The sequence below is a fragment of the Alosa pseudoharengus genome, unplaced genomic scaffold (assembly GCF_046254945.1).
Source record: "Alosa pseudoharengus isolate Yale_2024_CS ecotype anadromous, Long Island Sound unplaced genomic scaffold, YU_APseudo_1.1 YU_APseudo_1.1_scf_3, whole genome shotgun sequence".
In the NCBI taxonomy this organism is placed as follows: Eukaryota; Metazoa; Chordata; class Actinopteri; order Clupeiformes; family Clupeidae; genus Alosa; species Alosa pseudoharengus.
Genome location: NW_027468718.1, coordinates 46,918,971 through 46,939,952, shown reverse-complemented (window position 1 = coordinate 46,939,952; position 20,982 = coordinate 46,918,971). Strand labels below are relative to the sequence as shown.

At 42.7% G+C, this 20,982-nt stretch overlaps 1 protein-coding gene across 2 annotated transcripts; it reads right to left on the bottom strand.

Annotated features, from left to right (window-relative positions):
- Nucleotides 1-1,943: 1,943 nt before the first annotated feature.
- On the bottom strand, nt 1,944-20,638 carry LOC143100901 (immunoglobulin superfamily member 2-like). 2 transcript variants are annotated; one of them, XM_076264485.1, is made up of 12 exons: nt 20,183-20,629; nt 12,152-12,529; nt 10,871-11,287; nt 10,312-10,710; nt 9,082-9,468; nt 8,521-8,895; nt 8,023-8,388; nt 6,380-6,793; nt 5,042-5,431; nt 4,285-4,692; nt 3,561-3,947; nt 1,944-3,454 (listed from the first exon to the last, which is right to left on the bottom strand). In XM_076264485.1, the coding sequence occupies exons 1-12, from the start codon at nt 20,247-20,249 to the stop codon at nt 3,273-3,275; spliced, it is 4,170 nt and encodes a 1,389-aa protein (XP_076120600.1). In that variant the 5' UTR covers nt 20,250-20,629; the 3' UTR covers nt 1,944-3,272. The 2 variants fall into 2 exon arrangements, with proteins under 2 accessions (XP_076120600.1, XP_076120601.1); XM_076264486.1 differs by lacking the exons at nt 1,944-3,454; nt 3,561-3,947 and adding an exon at nt 3,954-4,193 and having other exon boundaries at nt 20,183-20,638.
- Nucleotides 20,639-20,982: the final 344 nt, after the last annotated feature.

Sequence of the window (20,982 nt, the reverse complement as noted above, 5' to 3'; positions counted from 1 at the left end):
CACCCCCTCCCCCCCCGACCCCCCCTAAGACCTCACACACTTCTGCTTCCTCACACACTTTCACTTGTTCGCTACTTGGCCTAGCTAGCCATTGGAAATTATTACAGCTCTTATTACAGATCCATGTAAAGCAGCACAATTGTAAATGGGGGTATGTGCTGCTGCTAGAGTCCCTGTGGTGCAGACATGCAATCACATCATGAGTCACCATCCAGCAATGAATTGCCGTGTGGGGACTAGCAGACTGCACTGCAAGTGTGGTCTTTTGCAGAAGTTTTGCAGCATTGTGGTCTTTCTTTGTTCTTTTTGATCTCTGATTGGGTACGGAAACCGGTGTTTAGCTTGCTGACTAGGACAGACTTCTTGGCTCGTAACGCAGGCACAGATACAAACACACACACATACACTCAACTATCTTTAGCCACCCCCCCCCCCCCACACACACACACAAACCTACTCACCTACCCTTAGACCTACACACACACACACACACATACACATACACACACACTTGAGCTGCAATGGCCGTCAAAGGAGGACCAACAGGATATAATCACCAATCCCGTAGGTTCAGTATGCTTAGTTAATGAGCGGGCAGCGGTGTCAGAGCGGGAGGGAGGAGAGTGTGACAGCTGACTCAGAGGGACGCTTCAGATCATTGTGTGCTCATTAAACAGCAATCATTAGAGGAATTCGGCCCAATGGAAAAAAACAAAACAAAAAAAACATGAGAGCCTGGATTACTGTTCTGACATCTCATAAAGGTGAGACATCTCATAAAGGTGAGACAGGAGAGTGCGAGCTCAGTCAGACGGGTGTGTGTGTGTGTGTGTGTATGAGTGTGTGTGTGTATGAGTGGGGGTGGTGACAGAATTTGTATGAGAGCCTGAAAGGACTGACAGTCTGTGTGTGTGTGAGATATGGGCTGTGTGACAAGTGTGTACAGTATAAGTGTGTGTGTGTGTGTGTGTGTGTCTCTGTGTGTGTGTTTGTTGTATTTGTTTTAGTTTTATGCATCAAAGCATATCTGTGTCGTCTTGGGGTCCATAACCCCGGTAACTGGAGCCACTGCACCCTCATAAACAAACAAGAAAAAAGCAAATGGCAAACAGACACAAAGCCCCCTCATGAATAAACATGTGACCTGCCGGCAGGACCAAACATAAAAGCCCCATTACCACTACACACCAGAGAGATGGCCCCAGACCAGGTCTCCTGTTGCCCCTTGCCCAGTCACACCCCCCTTGGGAAGCAATGAGCCGGGCTACAGAGCATGACGCAAGGGCTTCCAGACACACGCAACACAAGGGCCAGGCCCTCTTGCACGAGAGTGGCGGCAGCAATTGCGCAGGAGTGGCGAGCGAGCGGATCTTCAGTGCGATGGCTCCTCTGGAGCGCTGCTGGTGTGGGTCATAATGGGTTTGCCCACCTCACTGGAGTCCCTCAACGCATCAGACCGAACATAAGTGCCTTATGTTTTGCCAGAGGGCTTCTATTTAAGTGTTACAAGATTGGCTACTTCGCCTGTGAGAGAAAACAACATGGGTGCCCAGGGGGGAATGTCTTCCATCTAAAGCGTATTTGTTTTTACATTAGAGTTGTAATGGTGAATATTAAAAAAAAATGGGAAGAAGTGTCTGCAGTCAGTTATTTACTCTAGAATTGCAAAAGAAAAGCTGCTGTCCCGTTCATTTCCTTTCGGTTGCGTGACTAGGTATCCGCTTATGTGACATCATTTTTCAGCCACAGCACCCTGGAGCATGAGTGTGGTGACAGTCAAACGGAAACAGGCAGCCAACTATCACCACAATCAACTTCCTGCTTTGTAAGAGCCGTCAGTCAATGTATCTCAATCACGCAACACAAATCCATCAGCTACTGGTGCACTGTGAGAAGGGGGTATGGACTTCTTTTGCACAAAACAAAGTAATTCTATCAAACGCTTATGGCATTGACAAAGATGTTTTAATTGTCATTAACAGTATTTGGTACAAATTATGTTTTAAGGATCATGTGCACATATTTCTACTCTTCAAATCTTAGTAAAAAAATAGACTATGCAAAGGAAAATAAAAATAAAACTTAAGCAACAAGTATCTACGGTATGCTGTATAAAGATAAGAACAATAGGCAATAAAGCAACTCAGAATGAAAGAAGGTCATACAAATCTCTTAAGTAGCAGCTCTTAAACCACACAAACAGAAAACATAGTTCATAAATCTTATCCTTATTCCACTCATACGTTTGAATACGTCTGTTACACAGAGCACCAAAATGACACCAAAAGTTTGTGTGCACTGCACTTTGGCGCTGTTTGCTGTTTTTATTTATTTTATTTTTTAACTGAGGTATTTAGAAAGTATCTGAGGCATGAGTCATTATAAAAGATCATTAGGACTGATAAAAGTAACGGGACACTTCTAAATCACAGACACAAGCATTAAGTTAAAGTTCTTCAGACATATTCTTTTTGATTCGTTGTCTCTCTACACAGTAAATAATAATCTGAGAAATACTTCGCCTCTTCGCTAACTAGCACCCAAAATGCCATAGGCAATTAGGCATATGGTATGGTATACTACTTCTGTACTGATATGGTATACTACTTCTGCCACCTCACAGCAAGTTTTACCCACTTTCTTCTTTACAGCAGCACCTTGCACAACTTGGGGATGAACATAAAAAAACAAGTGCACTTCAAAGTTAGGGGAAGGACACACATAACTCATCTGAGAAAGTGCTGCATCCTGCTATCCTTCAACTGCAGCCTTGGTGGTGATGGAGATTATCACAGCAGTCTTAGTTCCCCCCAAGTAGACAGAGAGAGATGGAGGAGGGGGGGGGGGTGTATGATGAAATGCAATGGTTTCAAAATCACAAGGCAACGCTAGCATAAGGCACTATTCTCCACAGTCCATGGCACAAACTGTGATAAATATCATCTGAAATGCTGTGGCAACTCCTTCCGCAATTTCACTTCCCCATTCTCCTAATTCTTTGGTAATTGTACGTCATAACACTGATGTTCTCCACAGGAGCAAATATTAAAATATGTTTTCTGATTAAAAAGAAAAGTGGTGCAAAGTTGTTGTTGCAAGCCACAGTTTGAGAAGGCAAGCAGAAGTCGCGTGGGAAAGGAAAGGTACCCTGTGTGCACCTCTGAGATAAGAGCAAGCTTTCCACACTTCACATCGCTGCTTCTGCCTTTGGTGCCCCGTGTCTTAAAAAGCTTTGGGCCTGGTCTTCAGCATCTCGCGCCCCGTCGAGCCTCTCAGGCCTCTGCTGTTGGCTTCAGAGGGTTGCTCTCGGCCCAAAGGGAGTTCTTGTTGACTTTCTGAGATTTGGTTGCCTTGCGTAACATCACGGCCAGAAATACCAAAGCCCCGGCCAAAATCACCATGACGACAACACACACGGGAATCGTGACGTCGGGGGAGCCTTTGACAGGAGCAGCTGGAACACAGAGACAAACAGCCATCAGAGGATGAGTGTGTGTGTGTGTGTGTGTGTGTGTGTGTGTGCTGTACATACAGTACAGGTGTGCAGGGTGCCGTGTTACCTATGTGCACGTTAACGGTGACCTTCTCAGACTCTGCTACCGTCTTCTTCCAGGTGTTAGTGGCCGTCTTGACCCACTCCACCACCTCACAGGTGTACTGACCGCTGTCCGTCACATTGACGTCCGGCACAGTCAAGGTGAAGAATGTGACGGTCGGCCGGCCGAACACAAGTCTCTTCCTGGCTTTGTCCAAGTTCTGCAAGGTGCCATTCCTTGTGGATCTGAAGATGGCCTCTTTTTGTTTCTTGTCTTCGGCTCTGAACCAGGTGACCTCGAAAAGTGACTCCTCACTGGACTTTGAGATGATGTTGCAATCGACGTTGAACCCGGCCTGAAGGTCAGTCACATTGACACTGCGGGTTTTTTTTTCCAGTTGCAAGTTTCCCTCTGTTAATAAAAAACGGTTGGTTATTTAAGGTGAAACTGTCTTGTCACAAAAACTGTGAAACTGTGTTGGTTATTTAAGGTGAAACTGTCTTGTCACAAAAACTTCAAACAAACTGATTTTCGGGTCAAAGAAAACATTTTAGTCTAGAAGCAAGCAGAACATGAAGCCATATTTGAAGTGGTTGCCATGACATCAAAGAGCCCTCTGATTTTAAAAAGAAATCTGTAAGGACTGACATCTGTGTCCTGAAATGAAAAAAAGCAGATCTGAAAACTGAAGCATGTTGTGGCCTCAGACGACACTACTGTGACAGTAAAGGAAACAGGTTTGTCGTACCAAGCTCATGCACACCGACAGTGATGACTCCCGACTGGTCAGAGGCCACAGTTCTCCACTGGCCATCGCTATTGCAGGCGTGCTGGCGAACCTCTACCTGGCAGTGGTACTTTCCGTTGTCGGAGGGTACCGCTGTCATGATGGTCAGGACAAAGGAGTCCTTCTTGGGGTGTGAGAATCGGAGCCGGTCCTGGTATCCTTCGTGGATCTTTAGGTGGCCATCAAACATCTGTGTCAGCAGGGGAATTGAACCGTCGGAACCAGGTCTCTGGAACAGCCAGGTGACGGTGTAGATGGAGGAGGATGGGTCAGAGCCCTCAGTCCCCACACTGCACTCAAGGTCCAATCTCTGACCCTCGGCCACTCTATGGTCCCTTGGTGTCTTGTTCATGCTGAAATTACTTTTAACTTTGGGCAGATAGAATGACACAGATAAAGAGAGATGGTTTAGCATCGAATGACATGCAATACCATGAGAGTGCATAATATTACCATAAAACTAATACATACTTTTATCCTCTCGCTTAATACAAGGTTTTGTAGTAGTAGGCCTACAATAATTCTGTTGTACATTTATATCATAACCCATGACTAAACATAACCTAAGTGTTAAGAACATGACACATGACACATGACATAAGCAAACATTAATGAACTTTTGTTGATCTTACATGACATCAATTCAGGTAAAAAGCCTTATGCTTGAGGCACTTTCATTCAAGTAGAAATGTGGTATGTGTTTATGTTTTGTTTCTACCTTCCATTTGGATGTTTACATTGAGCTCTCCGGACCGGTCCTCAGCCAGTTTCCTCCAGCGGTTGCCAGGCATTAGCAGCCATTCTGTCACATGGCAGGAATAGCTGCCCACTTCTGAGGGTCCCACATTTTGGTACGTGAGGACGAAGTGCATGGGAGTGGGACGCCTGAACATCATGCCACCTGCCCGTGAGTCCAGAGCGCGGAAGGTACCGTCCCGACTGGCATTGAAGACCATTTGGGTCCTGCCTTCGTCCTGGGTTCTAGACCAGATTACCTCAAAGACCGACCGGTCGCTAGAACGGGATTCGACAAGACAGTCCACGTCGAATCTGCTCATGGGCTTAGTAGTCACGCTCTTGGTGGTCTTCTGAAGGGACAGTGAGGCCGCTGTGTGGCATAACAAGTTTCGAAGCAAAGATAAGATAAGGAAAATATTCAGTTATTGCTATATGTTATTATATAGTTATAAAGCTAAGATAAGGAAAATATTCAGTTATTGCTATATGTTATTATATAGTTATAAAGCTAAGATAAGATAAGGAAAATATTCAGTTATTGCTATATGTTATTATATAGTTATAAAGCAAAGATAAGATAAGGAAAATATTCAGTTATTGCTATATGTTATTATATAGTTATAAAGCAAAGATAAGATAAGGAAAATATTCAGTTATTGCTATATGTTTAATAACATATAGCAATAACTGAATATTTTCCTTATCTTTGCTTTATAACTATATAATTATAGTTATAAAGCAAAGATAAGGAAAATATTCAGTTATTGCTATATGTTATTATATAGTTATAAAGCTAAGATAAGGAAAATATTCAGTTATTGCTATATGTTATTATATAGTTATAAAGCAAAGATAAGGAAAATATTCAGTTATTGCTATATGTTATTATATAGTTATAAAGCTAAGATAAGGAAAATATTCAGTTATTGCTATATGTTATTATATAGTTATAAAGCAAAGATAAGATAAGGAAAATATTCAGTTATTGCTACATGTTATTATATAGTTATAAAGCAAAGATAAGATAAGGAAAATATTCAGTAATTGCTAAATATTATTATAGTTATACAGCAAAGATAAGAAAAATATTCAGTTATTGCTATATGTTATTATATAGTTATAAAGGTATATATTATATTATATACTGTAGTTATTGCTATATGCTATCTCCATAGGTTTATGCATATGTCATTTGTCACTTCATAATATGCATTCTACATAATGCTCGATACACAGTGCATGCTATTTCACATACTGACTAAAGGTCAAGTACATTTTAGGTAGATGAAGATTATGAGACAAATCCAAGAGGACCTACCTATGGGCTCTACAGTGACATGGGTGACCCCTGTTTGGCGAGAGCCCTTCTTCTCCCAGACCCCAGTGCACCCGTGCTGATACTGCTCCACCCCACACCAGTACTGCCCGCTGTCACCCGGTGCCACGTTGGCCACGGTCAGGCGGAAGGTTTTCGGGTTGGTTCTGGAGAACCGGAGCCTGGTCTGCAGAGCAGCAGGGCTGTCCCCGTACGTCAGGCCTCCCTGCTGGCTGTACGTGAGAAGGGTCAGGGTGGAGGAGTCGGGTCCTGGGCTGGAGCTCTGGAAGTACCAGGTCAGGGAGAGGTGGGAGGATGGGTCGTCCACTCCAGAGATTATGCTGCAGGTGAGGTCAACCTGTCCTCCTTCACGTTCATCTTTGTGAGTGATGGTTTCGTCTGTACGGAAATCACTGGCTGAAGTGACAGAGGAAGACGTTGATCTTTGTTAATAACCAGACTGTACTACAGTATATTATGCCTGTCATCTATCTATTTGCCTTGCTGTCCTTATTAGCAAATACTTGTAATTTTTATGCTGTAATTCTTATCTCTTATATCCACCATACCGGTGTTAGTATTGTTGTTGTTTACCATAGGCTTTGAAAGTGCCTCACGGAGCACAAAGTCTGAACCGGATTATAAGACTCATTTCAGTCAATTAGAAATGGCAGCGCTGGACAAGAACTAACAAGAATCATTGAGGGTGACATGATGGCTCAAAGTTCTCACATCACTCATAAATTCAACCTCATTCTCACAAAAGCAGAAGTGAGACAGAGGAACAGAGGAAACAAAAGCTGCAGTGGGAGCTCATTCTGCTACAGTGCAATGGCATGAGTCAGCAGAATGACCGGTTCGTCTGTCCTTCCCTTGACCACACACCATAAAAACAAATTTGAAGACCATAACAAACCACAAATTTAAATAATATATTTGCTTGGGGGCGATTGGTGTGCAGACTTTCTTTATAGTTATCTTGTCTTATCTTTAGTTTTTGGCCCACCACCCGATTTCCGATTCTTTGGATGTTTGTGCTTGCTGGAATGAGAAAGGTCTCATTTCTCAGACATGATTTTGTTATTCTTTTTCTTGGTGAGTCTGAATACAGGCATCCTGTAATCACTTTGCGTCTGCTCCCAGTTTGGGTTTTATCACCACCCCAACTGTAAGGGTCTTGTCCTGTCTTGTCCTGTTTTCCCTGTCTGTATCTTGATTTTGTATTCCATCATGTCTCCTTTGTTTACTTCCTGTGTCCTGTGGCCATGTGCTCCTGTGTTTACTCTTCATGTGTTTACTCTTCCTGTGTTTACTCTTCCTGTGTTTACTCTTCATGTGTTTACTCTCTTCATGTGTTTACTCTCTTCATGTGTTTACTCTTCCTGTGTTTCCTGTCTCCGCCTCTCGCCTGTGTCTAGTCCTGTCACTGGTCATGTGTTTATTGACTTCACCAGTGTCCTGTTAGCCCAGTGTATTTAAACCCTCATGTTCCCTCTGTGCCTTGTCAGACTTTGTCTGTGTGATTGTGCATCCAAGTGCACATGCTGTTGTGTTATTGGGTGTCCTATATTCTTTGTGTGGTAAGTAAAGATTGGGTCCTACACTGCAGGCTAAACAACACTTTTACCTGAGCGTGCACTACGTACGTTTTTCGCTGATCGTCACGTCCACGGTAGCGTTCTGGGACGGGAGGGAGTACCACACCCCAGAGGGGTCCTGGAGCCACTCCTGCACCTGGCACATGTAGATGCCACTGTCACTGGCACCTGTCTGCCGTAGCGCCAGCTGGAAGGTCGGCCCCGGGAGCGTGCTCATGCCCGTCCTCTTGCCCGCGTCGTGGAGCATCACAACGCCGTCACGGTCACTGCCAGCGACCGCACGGCCGCCCACATGCCAGGTGACGTTAAAGCGGGAGGAGTTGGAGGTTGCCTTGCCAACCGTGCACGACACCTGGATGTCAGAGTTGACGACGCTTCTCTGGGGAGGGGAGGGGGTGACTGATAACGTGCTTGCTGCAATAAAGAGAAGAATGAATGATTATCATTCTAAAGAGCAAAAAAAGATACACAAACTTTGCATCACATTGCATACTTCCTGAATGTTGTTTTACAAATAACTTCCTGAATGAAGCTTTCACATTGTACCTGGCTTTCGTACTTGTACTCCCAGAGGGTATGATGGCTTGTTGGCTCTCTGCGTTAGCCCCAAGTAAGCGCCCACTTCACACCTGTAGAGGCCGCTGTTGCGGAGGCTGGCCTTGGTCATGACCAGCATGTACTGCGTGTGTTCCGCGCTCACGATGGTGCTGAGCTGGTACCCGTCCCGCTCTCTGCCCCAGATCACATCCCCCGTGTGGAGCAACGACACCACGGTCTTTGGCTTGGAGGATGGAGTTTGTAGGTACAGCCAGGTCACAGACAGAGGCACTTTGGGGGCCCTCACATCACACAGAAGCCTGATCTCTTTGTTCACCTCCACTTCGTTAGTACGACTTTTCAAGCCCACTTTTACCAATTCATCTAAGGGAAAACATCAGGTATCATAAGGGCATGAAATGGTGCTATGCATAAAATCTCTACTTGGTTGAAAAAAAAAACACTGTCAACATCAACATACAGCATAACTATGGGTGGTTATTGATGCTATTTATGTATTTATTTAGGTATTTATTAACATTGGTTAGTGTTTGAGAATATTTCACATACCAAGTGTCGTCACTTGGACAGAGCACTCCTGCGATGGGCTGACCGTTTTCTTGACCTCTCCGCCACTGTCCCTGCTCCACTCGGACACGGTGCACTCGTAGACGCCGGCGTCCGCAACACCGGCCTTGCCCATCTCCAGGACGATGGTGCCATCGGCCATTCGGAACGTCCGCAACGCTGGCCGCTGACTGAACTGGGTGCCCAGTTCCATCACGCCCTCACGGCTCAGGCTGACGACATCGCTGAACGAGCTGCCCTGTGAGTCCGTCCTGTGTCGCCAGGCGACAGAGAGCTCGCCGTGTGGCCCGGACACGTTGCAGGACAGGGTGAGCGGTGCCCCCTCAGTGACACTCAGGCTCGGCACCATGGAGACCCTCAGTCCACTCGCTAGGAAAGGGAAGAGCAAATGTTTTTTGTGCTATTGCTCACAAGGTTCCCAGACTGACAGGTTCAAACTAATTAGAATGTATTTGAATGCATTCCCTTATCTCAACATTTCTCCAAATAGCATGTCTGTGGTCTCAAACAAGTAATGTAAGCTTCTGCAAATTACTGTGAACATTTAGTAAAAGGTATACATGCACACTGTAGAATTGTTTGTACTGTAGATATGCATTACAGGAGTGACTGATAGTGACTTGTGAAATTATATTAAAGGAGCCATGCCATACTCATTTAAATTATTTTATAACATGCCCTTTGGGTGCTTTTGTAAAGTCAGCAAGATTGTTTTTCTTCGTCAAAAAAATGCCTTAAAGGTTGTATTAGCGATTGCAGGCCCAAAAAAGCCCCAAATATAAATGATCACATTCATCTAATCTTTCCTAAAGATCCGCTAACTGCCCGTCCCATTAGCAGGCCGTCAAAAAAACGCGTCTTTGTAGGCAAACTAGGCTCTGAGATCTGCACACAAAATCAATTGCTAACATCAAGTGTTGCCAAACACTCAAAGGCAAAATAAAATGTTCCAACCAATAACCGACGAGATGCGCATTCAGGAGAGTTTCAATTGCATGGGAGGGAGGGGGAGGGAGTAGCGAGCTAGCTCTCTGTTTTGTTTGAACATCAACAGAAGTGACGTTACCCCGCCATCGCTGATACAACCTTTTACTTGTTCTTCTCGTGATGTTCTTGCATGCTCTGAGAAACATATAGCAAAAAAATAGGCTGATTTTGCCACTGAGCTTTTATTTTGATATTAAATGTTTACATGCTGAATTGGCTTCTGACCTTTAGCAGTGATGGTGACCTGCTGGGGCTGAGACTGCTCGCTCTGACCCTGGCTGAACACCCCACTGGAGCTCCTCTGTTCCAGCCACACCCGACACTGGTATGCCCCCTGGTCCTCCGCCCTGACTGGCCGCAGGGTCAGCAGGTAGTCCTTCTCCGTGGTCTTGGCCGCCCGTAGCTCGCCCTCACGTTCTCTCCTCTCGTATGCTGAAGCAACGGTCAGTCTTCCCCGCGGCCCCAGGCGCACCAGCTCCTGCTCACCCTTGAACCAGGCCACGGTGAAGAAGAGTTCCGGAAGCTTCTGGGTTTGAACGCTGCAGCGCACCTCCACAGCCTCGCCCTCCTGGAGGTCAGCCTTGGCCACATCGATGTGAGCGGCGAACGAGTCTGCAGCTACGTCTGGTGAGACAGGAAGTGGTAAGATGACAACCCATTTTAGTCAGATATGCCATGACAACCACAGATGCACTTCCTAAAGCAGAATCACTTCACACTGTTGCACAGAGGTCACCGAACATGTTTTTATCTTAAAGACACAATCAGCACAGCACAAACTCACCGACAGCTTTGACGGCCACGTCGGCAGCTTGAGTGTCTCGTTCGGCGACGTTGACCCAGGAGCGGTCGGGGTCCTGTATCCACTCCTGGACCCGGCAGAAGATCCTGCCCTGGTCACCCTGCTGCAGCTTGACCATGCGCAGCTGGTACCAGGTCTCCTCCACCTTCTCCATCACCACCTGCCTCGACTTGTAGCGCTCCTCGTAGCCAGCCCCCGGCCGCACCGTCAGATCACGATCCAGGCTGATGATGGGGCGGGGTTCGGCTTCACCGTTGCCATGGAGAAGCCAGGTGACAGACAAGTGGGTATGCTGGAAGGTTTGGCTGGAGGCATGGCACTCCAGCTGAAGGGTGTCCCCCTCAAACAGAGGCACGGAGCTGGGTCCAGAATAGATGGCGTTCAGGGTATCCTCCACCACTGTATATGGAACAGTGATCAGTGAAATGCTATTTATTAATTAAACAGAAATCTCTGTGCACAGTGGATACATACAACGATGCTGGTTGGTATAGCAGGAACGTCTGAATTTAAAGCACAAACTGACCAGACACGCTGCATTCTGAGGAAGCAGGACTGCAAAACGGGTTGTTCATTCTCAATAAAAAGTCATGTGATGCTGTGGTCAGGTTTTGTTATTTATTCACTGTCTTAGTGTACCATGTGGGGTGGGGTACAGACACTTGAATTGGTTCCTTGTTGACTACTTGAATTTCATTTAAATTAAATTGTAATATTTTCAGCTGAACAAGCTTTGTCAGGCCAGTGTGTCTGTGCACATAGTAGGAAAAGCGAACTTTGCATAACAGTGTAAGTTACCATGAGTCATTGTCATTGCATGTTAAATAAGTCATGGTTACTTTTGGTTTTGCATACTTTGGTATATTATACTCGATGTCAATGTCAATGTCAATTTTATTTATAAAGCGATTTTACAGACGGCTTAGCCGCACCAAAGTGCTTCACAATAAAGTGCAATAAATAAAAACAGGAAGGCACAAAACAAAAAGGGCTACAGTTAAAATAAATTAAGAAATGCAGAAAAAAGAACATTTAAAACTAAACACTGGGGCATAAAGGGAGACACTAGCCAAAGGCAAGTGAAAAGAGGTGGGTCTTTAAAAGAGACTTAAAAACATTTAGAGACTGAGCTGCACGGATGTGGAGTGCGATATATGATAACATTTCTCTCTGCTTTTGTTCTGTTTAAAAAAAACAAAAGCTTATATCGCAATACTTTGCAAAAGCTGCTTGCTATATAAATAATGGTTTTAGATAACCCACCATGCAGTGATGTTTTAGCACTGTAGGTTCCAAAATAGGCTCCATCTGTGTTCGGGGTATGACACTCGATCTCCGCAGTATCCTCCAGAAGAGCATTGTTGATGTGGAAGACGACCGATGACCCGGACAGCCTCTCGATCCAGATGTCCTTGCCTCTGACTCGTTTCGAGAAGACAGCGAAGGTGAAGCCGGCATCCTCTGTGCTGATGATCTGGATCTCCTGGTCAGGCCGGGTGGCCCGGTAGGCCGAGAAGCCGAAGTCCTGCTCAGCCTTGCCCTTGAAGCCGCTGACGCTGCAGGTAATGGCGACGTGGAAGCCCTTGACTCGGTACAGCGGGCCGTCCTGGATCGTCACCATACGCTGTGCCTGGCCAACATCTACACAGGAAAGCAAATGATCATCAGAACAACTGCTTTTAGAATCCATTTGTTAATTATGTAGTTCAGTCAGGAGCACTATCATCTTGTCACTTCAATAGAAAATTGGGAAGCACACAAATTAACTTTGGCAGAATGACTTTGTTTTGAAGTAATTGTAGGCCTAATAGAATTGTTTGTCTAGTTATTATAACACATTCAACTATTTTAATTAATTTATAAGTTATTTTGCTATGTTGTTTCAATAGTCCCTGTGTAGGCTGTAGGGGGTAACCAGGTAAAAACTAAATTGATTGGAAGGCAGATTTCCAATGGGACTCCGGCTCAGAGGCATTGGAAAGCAACAAACTGTTATTGCCACTACGTTTAAGATGTCATGCTTTAAACATTTTATAACAATATGCTTTTGCAAAATCTGCAAGTTTTTTTAATTATTGTAAACTACCTTGGTTTGTTTATGTCATTATGTTCTAGCATGCTATAGGAGGGGAAAAGACTGTACTGTAGCTCAGCTTTTATTTTGACATGAAATTTTACAAGCGTAATTGATCTGATTGGCCAACTCAGGTTAACAGGGGAAGGAGCATAATGAGAACAGTTGTGATGTAGAAGTGTTGTGCTTTTATAATTCGACTGTGCTCTATAACCATTTTCTTTCTATTACCACTGCAGGCAGAGAAGGGAACAGTCGGTTTGTCTAGTACACCCCTTAGTCACATCGACATATCGCTACCTTAGAATAACAAGGTTCTATCTGCGTTTTGAGTAGTTCTGAGATATTGAGCTTCAAAGTTTTAGAATTACATAGAGTTACATGGTAAATGGAACAAGTTCTTTTTGATATAAAGTCCAAATATGTACACAACTTTAAGAAACACCTCATCTGAACTTAAGACACTTTCAAAGAATAAAAATATGTAAATAACTCCATTTTGACAAAAATGTTCGATAAAACCTTTTTATTCTAAGGTAGCGATATCCTCTTTTGAAGCCAACATGCTGAATTTTTTAGCATGAGCCCTTTAAATACCGGATGTGATTTGAATCTGGAGCAGAATTAACACCCCCATCTCCTAACTAACAATGCTGATCACTCAAATGCATAATTTTGTAATACTTTCATATCTAGTAGTTATAAATAAACATATTGCTTATCCTTTCATGAACCCTTATCAACTGTCATTTGACAGTCTGTACTTGACAATACTGTAGCAAAATGCAGTGATGTGAGCAAATGCAGGACTAAATAGCACATAAACTTAGAAGTACTCACAGCTCACTCACGAACAATTGAGGACACAGTTGGTTCCCACTATATCACAAGTCTACGCTTCTTTGAGAAGCACGTTTTTGTGATCGTACATCTTGTGATGACATCTAGTGGTATAACACTTCTTAACCAAGAGTCTCTCACTTCTCTTTAGTGCCTTTTTCATAGTGGGGGAAAAGTCTTGACACACAAAGACACAAAGGTGAAGATAAACAGTACATCAGTGTGTACTAAGTCAGAAAAAACAGGTCTGTTTGGAGTGCTTTTTGGTGCTCTTCGGTGCAGGGATTCCAGATTTAGTAAAGAAATAGAACCGCAAGCGGTGATTTAATGGGGTCCGAGCAAAATGAACATGAGGTAGCATAGCTTTTTAGTTTACATATGTTTCGATTGTTTGGGCCCAATTGTTCAAAAAAACGTGATTGGATTTCAATTATCGGATTTCAGTTACCGGATTTCGGCTATCGAATTTCAAATCTTGATTAGATCACATAATCTGTTCTTGGTTTTGATCAGGATAAAACCTTTGTGTTGTTCAAAACTTTTGAGTTGGATTGGAATAAATTTGATCCATAAAATTAGGATTACCCTGTGCTGTAACATTATAGTGTGCTAACCTCCACAACCCAACAGTATTCTATTCTATAGGAACTGTAGGGGGCGATGTGGGTCGAGGTAGTGCGAGTGTGTGGCAAGCAGGCAGAGCCTTGGTCAGAAGGCTCAATGGTATGGAGTGATGACACGGGGATGGCAGGTTTTGGTGCAACACAAGTGAACTTTATTTGAGTTTCAAATCATCTGTTCTTTTGTTCTTTACTTGTATGTGTGCTGCATCAAAGAGGAAACAAACAGAAAATGAAGTAATCAGTGAAATGGGGTAAATCAGTACAGACCCCAACTCACAACAATAAACTGAAATCATATGGCTATATAAGGTACAACTAAACAATACTTGACATCCCAAGTCAACCAACATCATCTAATCATCTCTCACATGCATCTCTCACATGGGACTCCAACACACCAAACCAACAAACAAAGACTTTAACTTTACACATGATGGCAGAGCTACTCTACAAACTGATAAACATCACAAAAGTCATAGTGAGGGTCATTAAAGTGATGACTTACGTTAACTCAAAGACACACACAAAGCAGGACACACTGGAGTGCTGGGTTGAAATGAACAAAAGAGTGAACTGACGGCGAGCAAACAATTTATCCTGGTCTGAGCCCCTGCTCCAGAGCTACAGGGTTTTCCAGCAGGTAAACTGGGCGTGGTTAGGTGGCAGAGCCAAACAATCCTGCAATTTCTCCACAGCACTTTCACCTCAAGGACTTTGTGCAGATTTAAGTGTAAATTTTTATATATATATATATATATATATATATATATATATATATAAACTTAGGGAGTCTTTTCACCAACAGTATTCTAACAATACTCTATTGTAGTATGCTAACCACCACAACCCAACAGTATTCTAACAGTACCCTATTCTAGTGTGCTAATCTCTACAACCCAATAGTATTCTAACAATACTTGATTCTACAGGACTATTTATTTGTCGTGGATAGGGTTTGATAATGGAAGGCAGTGTTTCCCAGAGAATTGAATTGTATTTGTGGTGGTAGGTGAAGGGTGGGTGGGTTCTGTGTTGGAGTCAATAAGATAAACAGCCTATAATTATACAGTTATACTTGCCTTGCACTACAAGTCCATATTGACAAGTAGCTGTAATGTTATAGTGTGCTAACCTCCACAACCCAACAGCATTCTATTCTAGTATGCTAACCTCCACAACCCAACAGCATTTGAACACTAATGCTTCAAGTGGGATTCGAACACCCAACCTAAGAAACACCAGTACAAGGCATTATCCCACTGAGCCACTAACAATCATATAAATTGGGCAGTCACATTCACATGGTGAAAATGTGTGTTGGTAAACACACAAGAAAAACTCCAAGCATACATTTGACAATAAAATGAAGGGCTTTCCTGAAAGATACACCTGAAATCTTTTTGAAATTCTGGGGCAATTAGACATTTGTAGAGAAGAACACTAATGGATGAAATATAAATATGATAGACTTAATGATGAAGGAAAAATAGTAAACAAAGAAGTTCCCCTAAATGTCAGAGTGTCTCGCCATTCTGATTCTTGGCAACTAATGACTGTGTATGTTGATTGCCTGATGTCATTCAGGTGCTGTTCAATGGTGTGAATCTTCAATAACCAATAGTATTCAAGCTAGAGCCTAAAGCACTACCGGCAGTGTTGGGAGTAATGCGTTACAAAAGTAATGTAATTACTGTAATATATTACTGTTTGCGGTAACGCGGTAATGTAAGGCATTACAAAAAAAATTGGGTAATATTTACTCGGTACAAACTTCAGTAACGCGCGTTACAATGCAGTTTAACCCAAAATTAAGCGCTTGTTTTGTTTTGATACATATTCGCAAACACCACGCGAGAACAACAGAGGAGAAAAAATCCGCGCAAAACAGTGGAACGTTATCTCCTGATACTGGTTGAATATGACTGTGGCTGCAGCAGACTCGCAGGCGGACTCTATTTGCGGGATGGACATAAGCCTACGCTCATTATTTTCAGCTTGTCAGAGACAAGGCTATGAACAACATAATAGTTAGTGCACTTTGTGTGCGAAACCGAAAGATCTCTCAGGTCGCGAAATAGCACAAGTAAATTAATGAAACATCTAAAGTAGTGCCACGCTAATCTTTTTGATTCTTGATAAAACACAAACTATGCTGTTGTGCATGTCAGCTTTGTGCTGTGAACTTGAATTGAAGAGAATAAAGGGATAGAAATGCAGAAAAAGATTGTGTAGCCTGGCAGTGCCACCGCTCCCACCACGCGCATCACGCACTTTGCGTTGGGCACCAAAGGACAGAGGGGGCACCCAAATGTAACCAATGAATAGTAGCTTTACTGCAAACTGCGTTTCACTCTTCATCAATAACGTTTACAATGTCAAAATGCACTAACACGATGTTACATGGAAGTTTGAAAGGTCTTCAATCATTCGTTTTCCAAGCATTTAGGCTACATGAAGCACATGATATGCTGAGTCGATAGCTAGGTGGATACCAGGCTCATAATTCACTTGCATTCACAAAACGAAATGTGAAGCAACATGTCATTGCATACTTCCATTTCCAAAGCAATGAAGGTTGCTTAAAACAACTTAACATTGTGCATATTATTGTTAATATTGTGCTATCAATGTAACTCAAACAAATAAGGCTTGTAAACAAGAGCTGGCAAAAGGGCATTATGACAACGTAAAGATCAATGCTCTTAAAGTGACAGTGCCCCATTTATAAGTAAAACAGCATTTCTTCAGAAATTAATGTTTAAAAATACACAGTAATGGTCTGTAAATAATAGGCCTTTTATTTTACTTTAGGTGTTTGAGTAATCATTTAAATGTCACTCACTCAAAGCCACTCACTTAGGGCACCGAAATGGCCAGCAGGCCACCATCTTGACATGTCTTTATTAAAGGAACCGTATGTAAAAAATGTATTTCAATTAATCATAAAATTGCCCTGATATGTCACTAGACATTAAGAAATCATGTTCATTTCAAATACTTATATCACTGACAACAGTAGTCTGGCCAGGATATTGTCATTTAAAAAGTGAAGTTGCAGCCCTCAACTAATGTTGATGTTGTCATGTTGTGTTTTGGCCTAATGCGCCACCCTCCACCTATCTACTAATCACAAAGTCAGTAGTGTTTCGTCATCCGGTTGCCAACTCTGCCAGTCAGAGGGGAGGGGAAGGGGATACACCGCTCTACAGTAATTTGAAAGTGATTGTAGTACCCGTTTTGGCCACAATCTTACATACGGTTTCTTTAATCTTTGATTTACAATATAGTAGGCTCTCTATTGATTTTAATGAGTAGGCCTAGGCCTTAAAGTTACAGTATTTCTATCACAATTTACCAGACTTTGACCTTTTGTCGGTTTTTAACAAAATTCTGACTATGATTGTTCCTTGTATTGCATTATGAGCACTGCGCCTATTGCATTCTACTGTTGCCTTAAGCCTAGCTCAGTCATTATGCTATACCACATCTCCCTCCATTGGAAGAGCAAGCTGCATTGAGCGTAATAAACTGCATTTAGAATGGCAAATCCATATTTCTAGATATTTTGGTGAAAGTAACTTAAAAGTAATGCAATAGTAGTGTAATGCCTTACAATTCAGAGACAGTAATATTATAATGTAACAAATTACTTTGAAATGACAGTAATAAGTAATGCATAGTACATTACGATTTTGAAGTAACTTGCCCAACACTGACTACCGGGGATTCAAACTCTCAACCTAACAAACACCAGCACTAGGCATTATCCCACTGAGCCACTGACTACATATTTCGCAGTCACATTCACATGGTGAAAATGTGTGTTGGCAAACACACAATATCAAGAAAATTCCTAGCATACATTTGACAATAGAATTAAGGGCTTTATAAAAAAGAGTACAGATCTGAAAATGTGCACTGTTAATGGTATCCACATAATGATGGTTGTATGGTTGTTCTCCAAAAAAAATACTCATATAGGAATATAGGTGATATAAGAGAAATGGGCTGAGTGGTTGAACTTTATTGTTCTATATCTCTGAAATGGAACAACATATCCAAATTCTTTTGATACATTTTGTGAGGCTTTGTCTAAACATTGTCTGTGAGAATTTTGGTGAAGATTTGATAATTTTTGAAGCCTGTGAAACTTTTTATGATGTTTGGCTTTTCTCTGAAATTGTGGCAAAAGTAAACATTTGTAGACCATAAGACCAGGGTGAAAAAGATGCATCTGAGTTTAGAGATTAATATTATGAAAGAATTTTGAGTTTAGGTCAATCTGGTAAGGAGAAATTAGCATAATTAACTTTTTTTACCAATAGCGCCACCTTTGGGTGCAGTACCCCAAATTTTGGGTTATGGGAAGAGGGGGGTATTTTTAACCATACCTGAAAATTTTAAGAGTTTTGGAGTTACGGTTTAGGCTGCAGTATGACTTTTACAGAATTTTGGCCAAAAATGAACGGTACAGAAACAATAGGGGTTCTGCAGCTACGCTGCTCGGACCCCTAATAAGACAAATCCGAGGCACTCAAGAAGGATGCATGTGAAAAATTATTTTTTATTTGGCTACTTAAACATGCCCATGCGTGTTTTGGCCGAGTTGGCCTTCATCAGAGCAATGCGATTTGAACACCCTGTCTGTACAGGAAAAGTAATTTGGCATCTAGCCACTTACTGACTCTATGCACGGCCTGATAACAGGAAAATGTTTGTGGCAGGTGAAGTTTTCGAAGGAGAGGTATAGCTATGATTGTGGCAGGTGAAGTTTTGGAGGGAGAGGTATAGCTATGATTGTGGCAGGTGAAGTTTTGGAGGGAGATGTATAGCTATGATTGTGGCAGGTGAAGTTTTCGAAGGAAAGGTATAGCTATGATTGTTTAGTTTCTAGCACAAGCCTAGTTATCCTTCCTCAACTTTGTTTTTCTCCATCATCAGAAATCTGCAAAGGTGAAGATGTGCATTCTTGTGCAAATCAATTGAAACCAAATGTGAATAAGGAGAAAGGAGTCCATTTCCCCAGTCCAGAGATACCCAGACACTCTTGGAAAGAAAAACAGCCCTCATAGGACAAACGACACACTTAAATAGGGATTTAAAAGATAAAGTAATAGAGTTTAGTTCTTCCTTATCAGACAGCTTCACATTTGTTTCAGTTCCTTCACACAAGTATACATTGCACTGCATGTTAATGAAGTAGGTCTATTAATTGCAGTGTATCTGTAGAAGCCATAGAGCATGCTTAAATCTAACTGAAACGTGTGTCCGTTTGCTGCTCAAAATTATTTAAATAGGACTTTTATAAAGCAATATTTGTTACCATGGTGATACCTATTTCTCTTTCACAGGCTAGAGTTGTTGCGTTTATTATGCACTGACTTGCTACATAAAGCCTATGAAGCTTTTCTGTTCAATTTAATATGATTTGAGATAACTAACCATCATATATTTAGGCTATTTAGGATGTTAGAGACCATATCATACACTTCTTAATACATATGTGAGCCATGATGGAATTTACCTCTGCTTACCTGTAGGCCTACATACCCACATACCATGATAAAACAAAAGGTTGTTGTGACAATTTTAACTTGTTTACCACAGTATCTGTATATAGGCTTTCATACGGCACAGTGTGTGTGTGCGTGTGCGTGAGAGAGAGAGAGTTTTGTGTGTGTGTGTGTGTGTGCGTGTGTGTGTGTGTGAGAGAGAGTCTGTGTCTCTCTCTGTCTGTCCGCATGTGTGTGGTCTTACCTGTCTGAAGCAGTCCCAGCAGTCCCAGCAGGAGAGAGAATGGCCACATGTGGACATGAGAATCCATCCCGGGTCTCCGAGTCCGTCCCAAGGCAAAACCTTAACACACCACACTTACACACAAGAGCCACACCTGGGTGACTACGCAACGCAAAAAAAAATCACAAAAGAGAAAGTGTGTGTACACATAAAGCCACACCCGAAGGCTTGGCCCATATGAAACACCTGAAGCCAGGAGGTTCACTGTTAGTATCGACGTTGATTTGACGCTACAGCACTGCAGTCTGGTCTGTGCAACAGTGTGATGTGTGCAGCTGCACTTTGTGTTGAAAGAGGAAGACGTGGGGACATATTTTGTGGTTTTCCTGCTGTCTCTCAAAGGCCTTGCGTCTCACACACACACACACACACACACACATACAGAGACACACAGACACAGACACCGGTCACCACAGAGGAAGCAAGCATCCATGACCTGTTTGCTTTTTCAACAAGTAGTGCACTATATGCTTTACTCTCCATGCGGCACAATTGGGTATTTATTTATAAATTAATAAATGTAGCAACACATTTGTTGGCTGGCTAATGAATGCTGGGTCTGTGTCAGCCTTTGTAGCTCAACTGGAAGGACAGGTTGTTTACTTCAATTCCCCAGATAGCACACTGGAGAGATGACCACAGCCTACGCAAGAAAGGACTCTTTGCATGAAAGATTTCCACTTTCCATGCATGAGCTGATAACATGAGCTGATTCCATGCATGAGCTGATGACACTGGCACGTGAACATTTAGACATATAA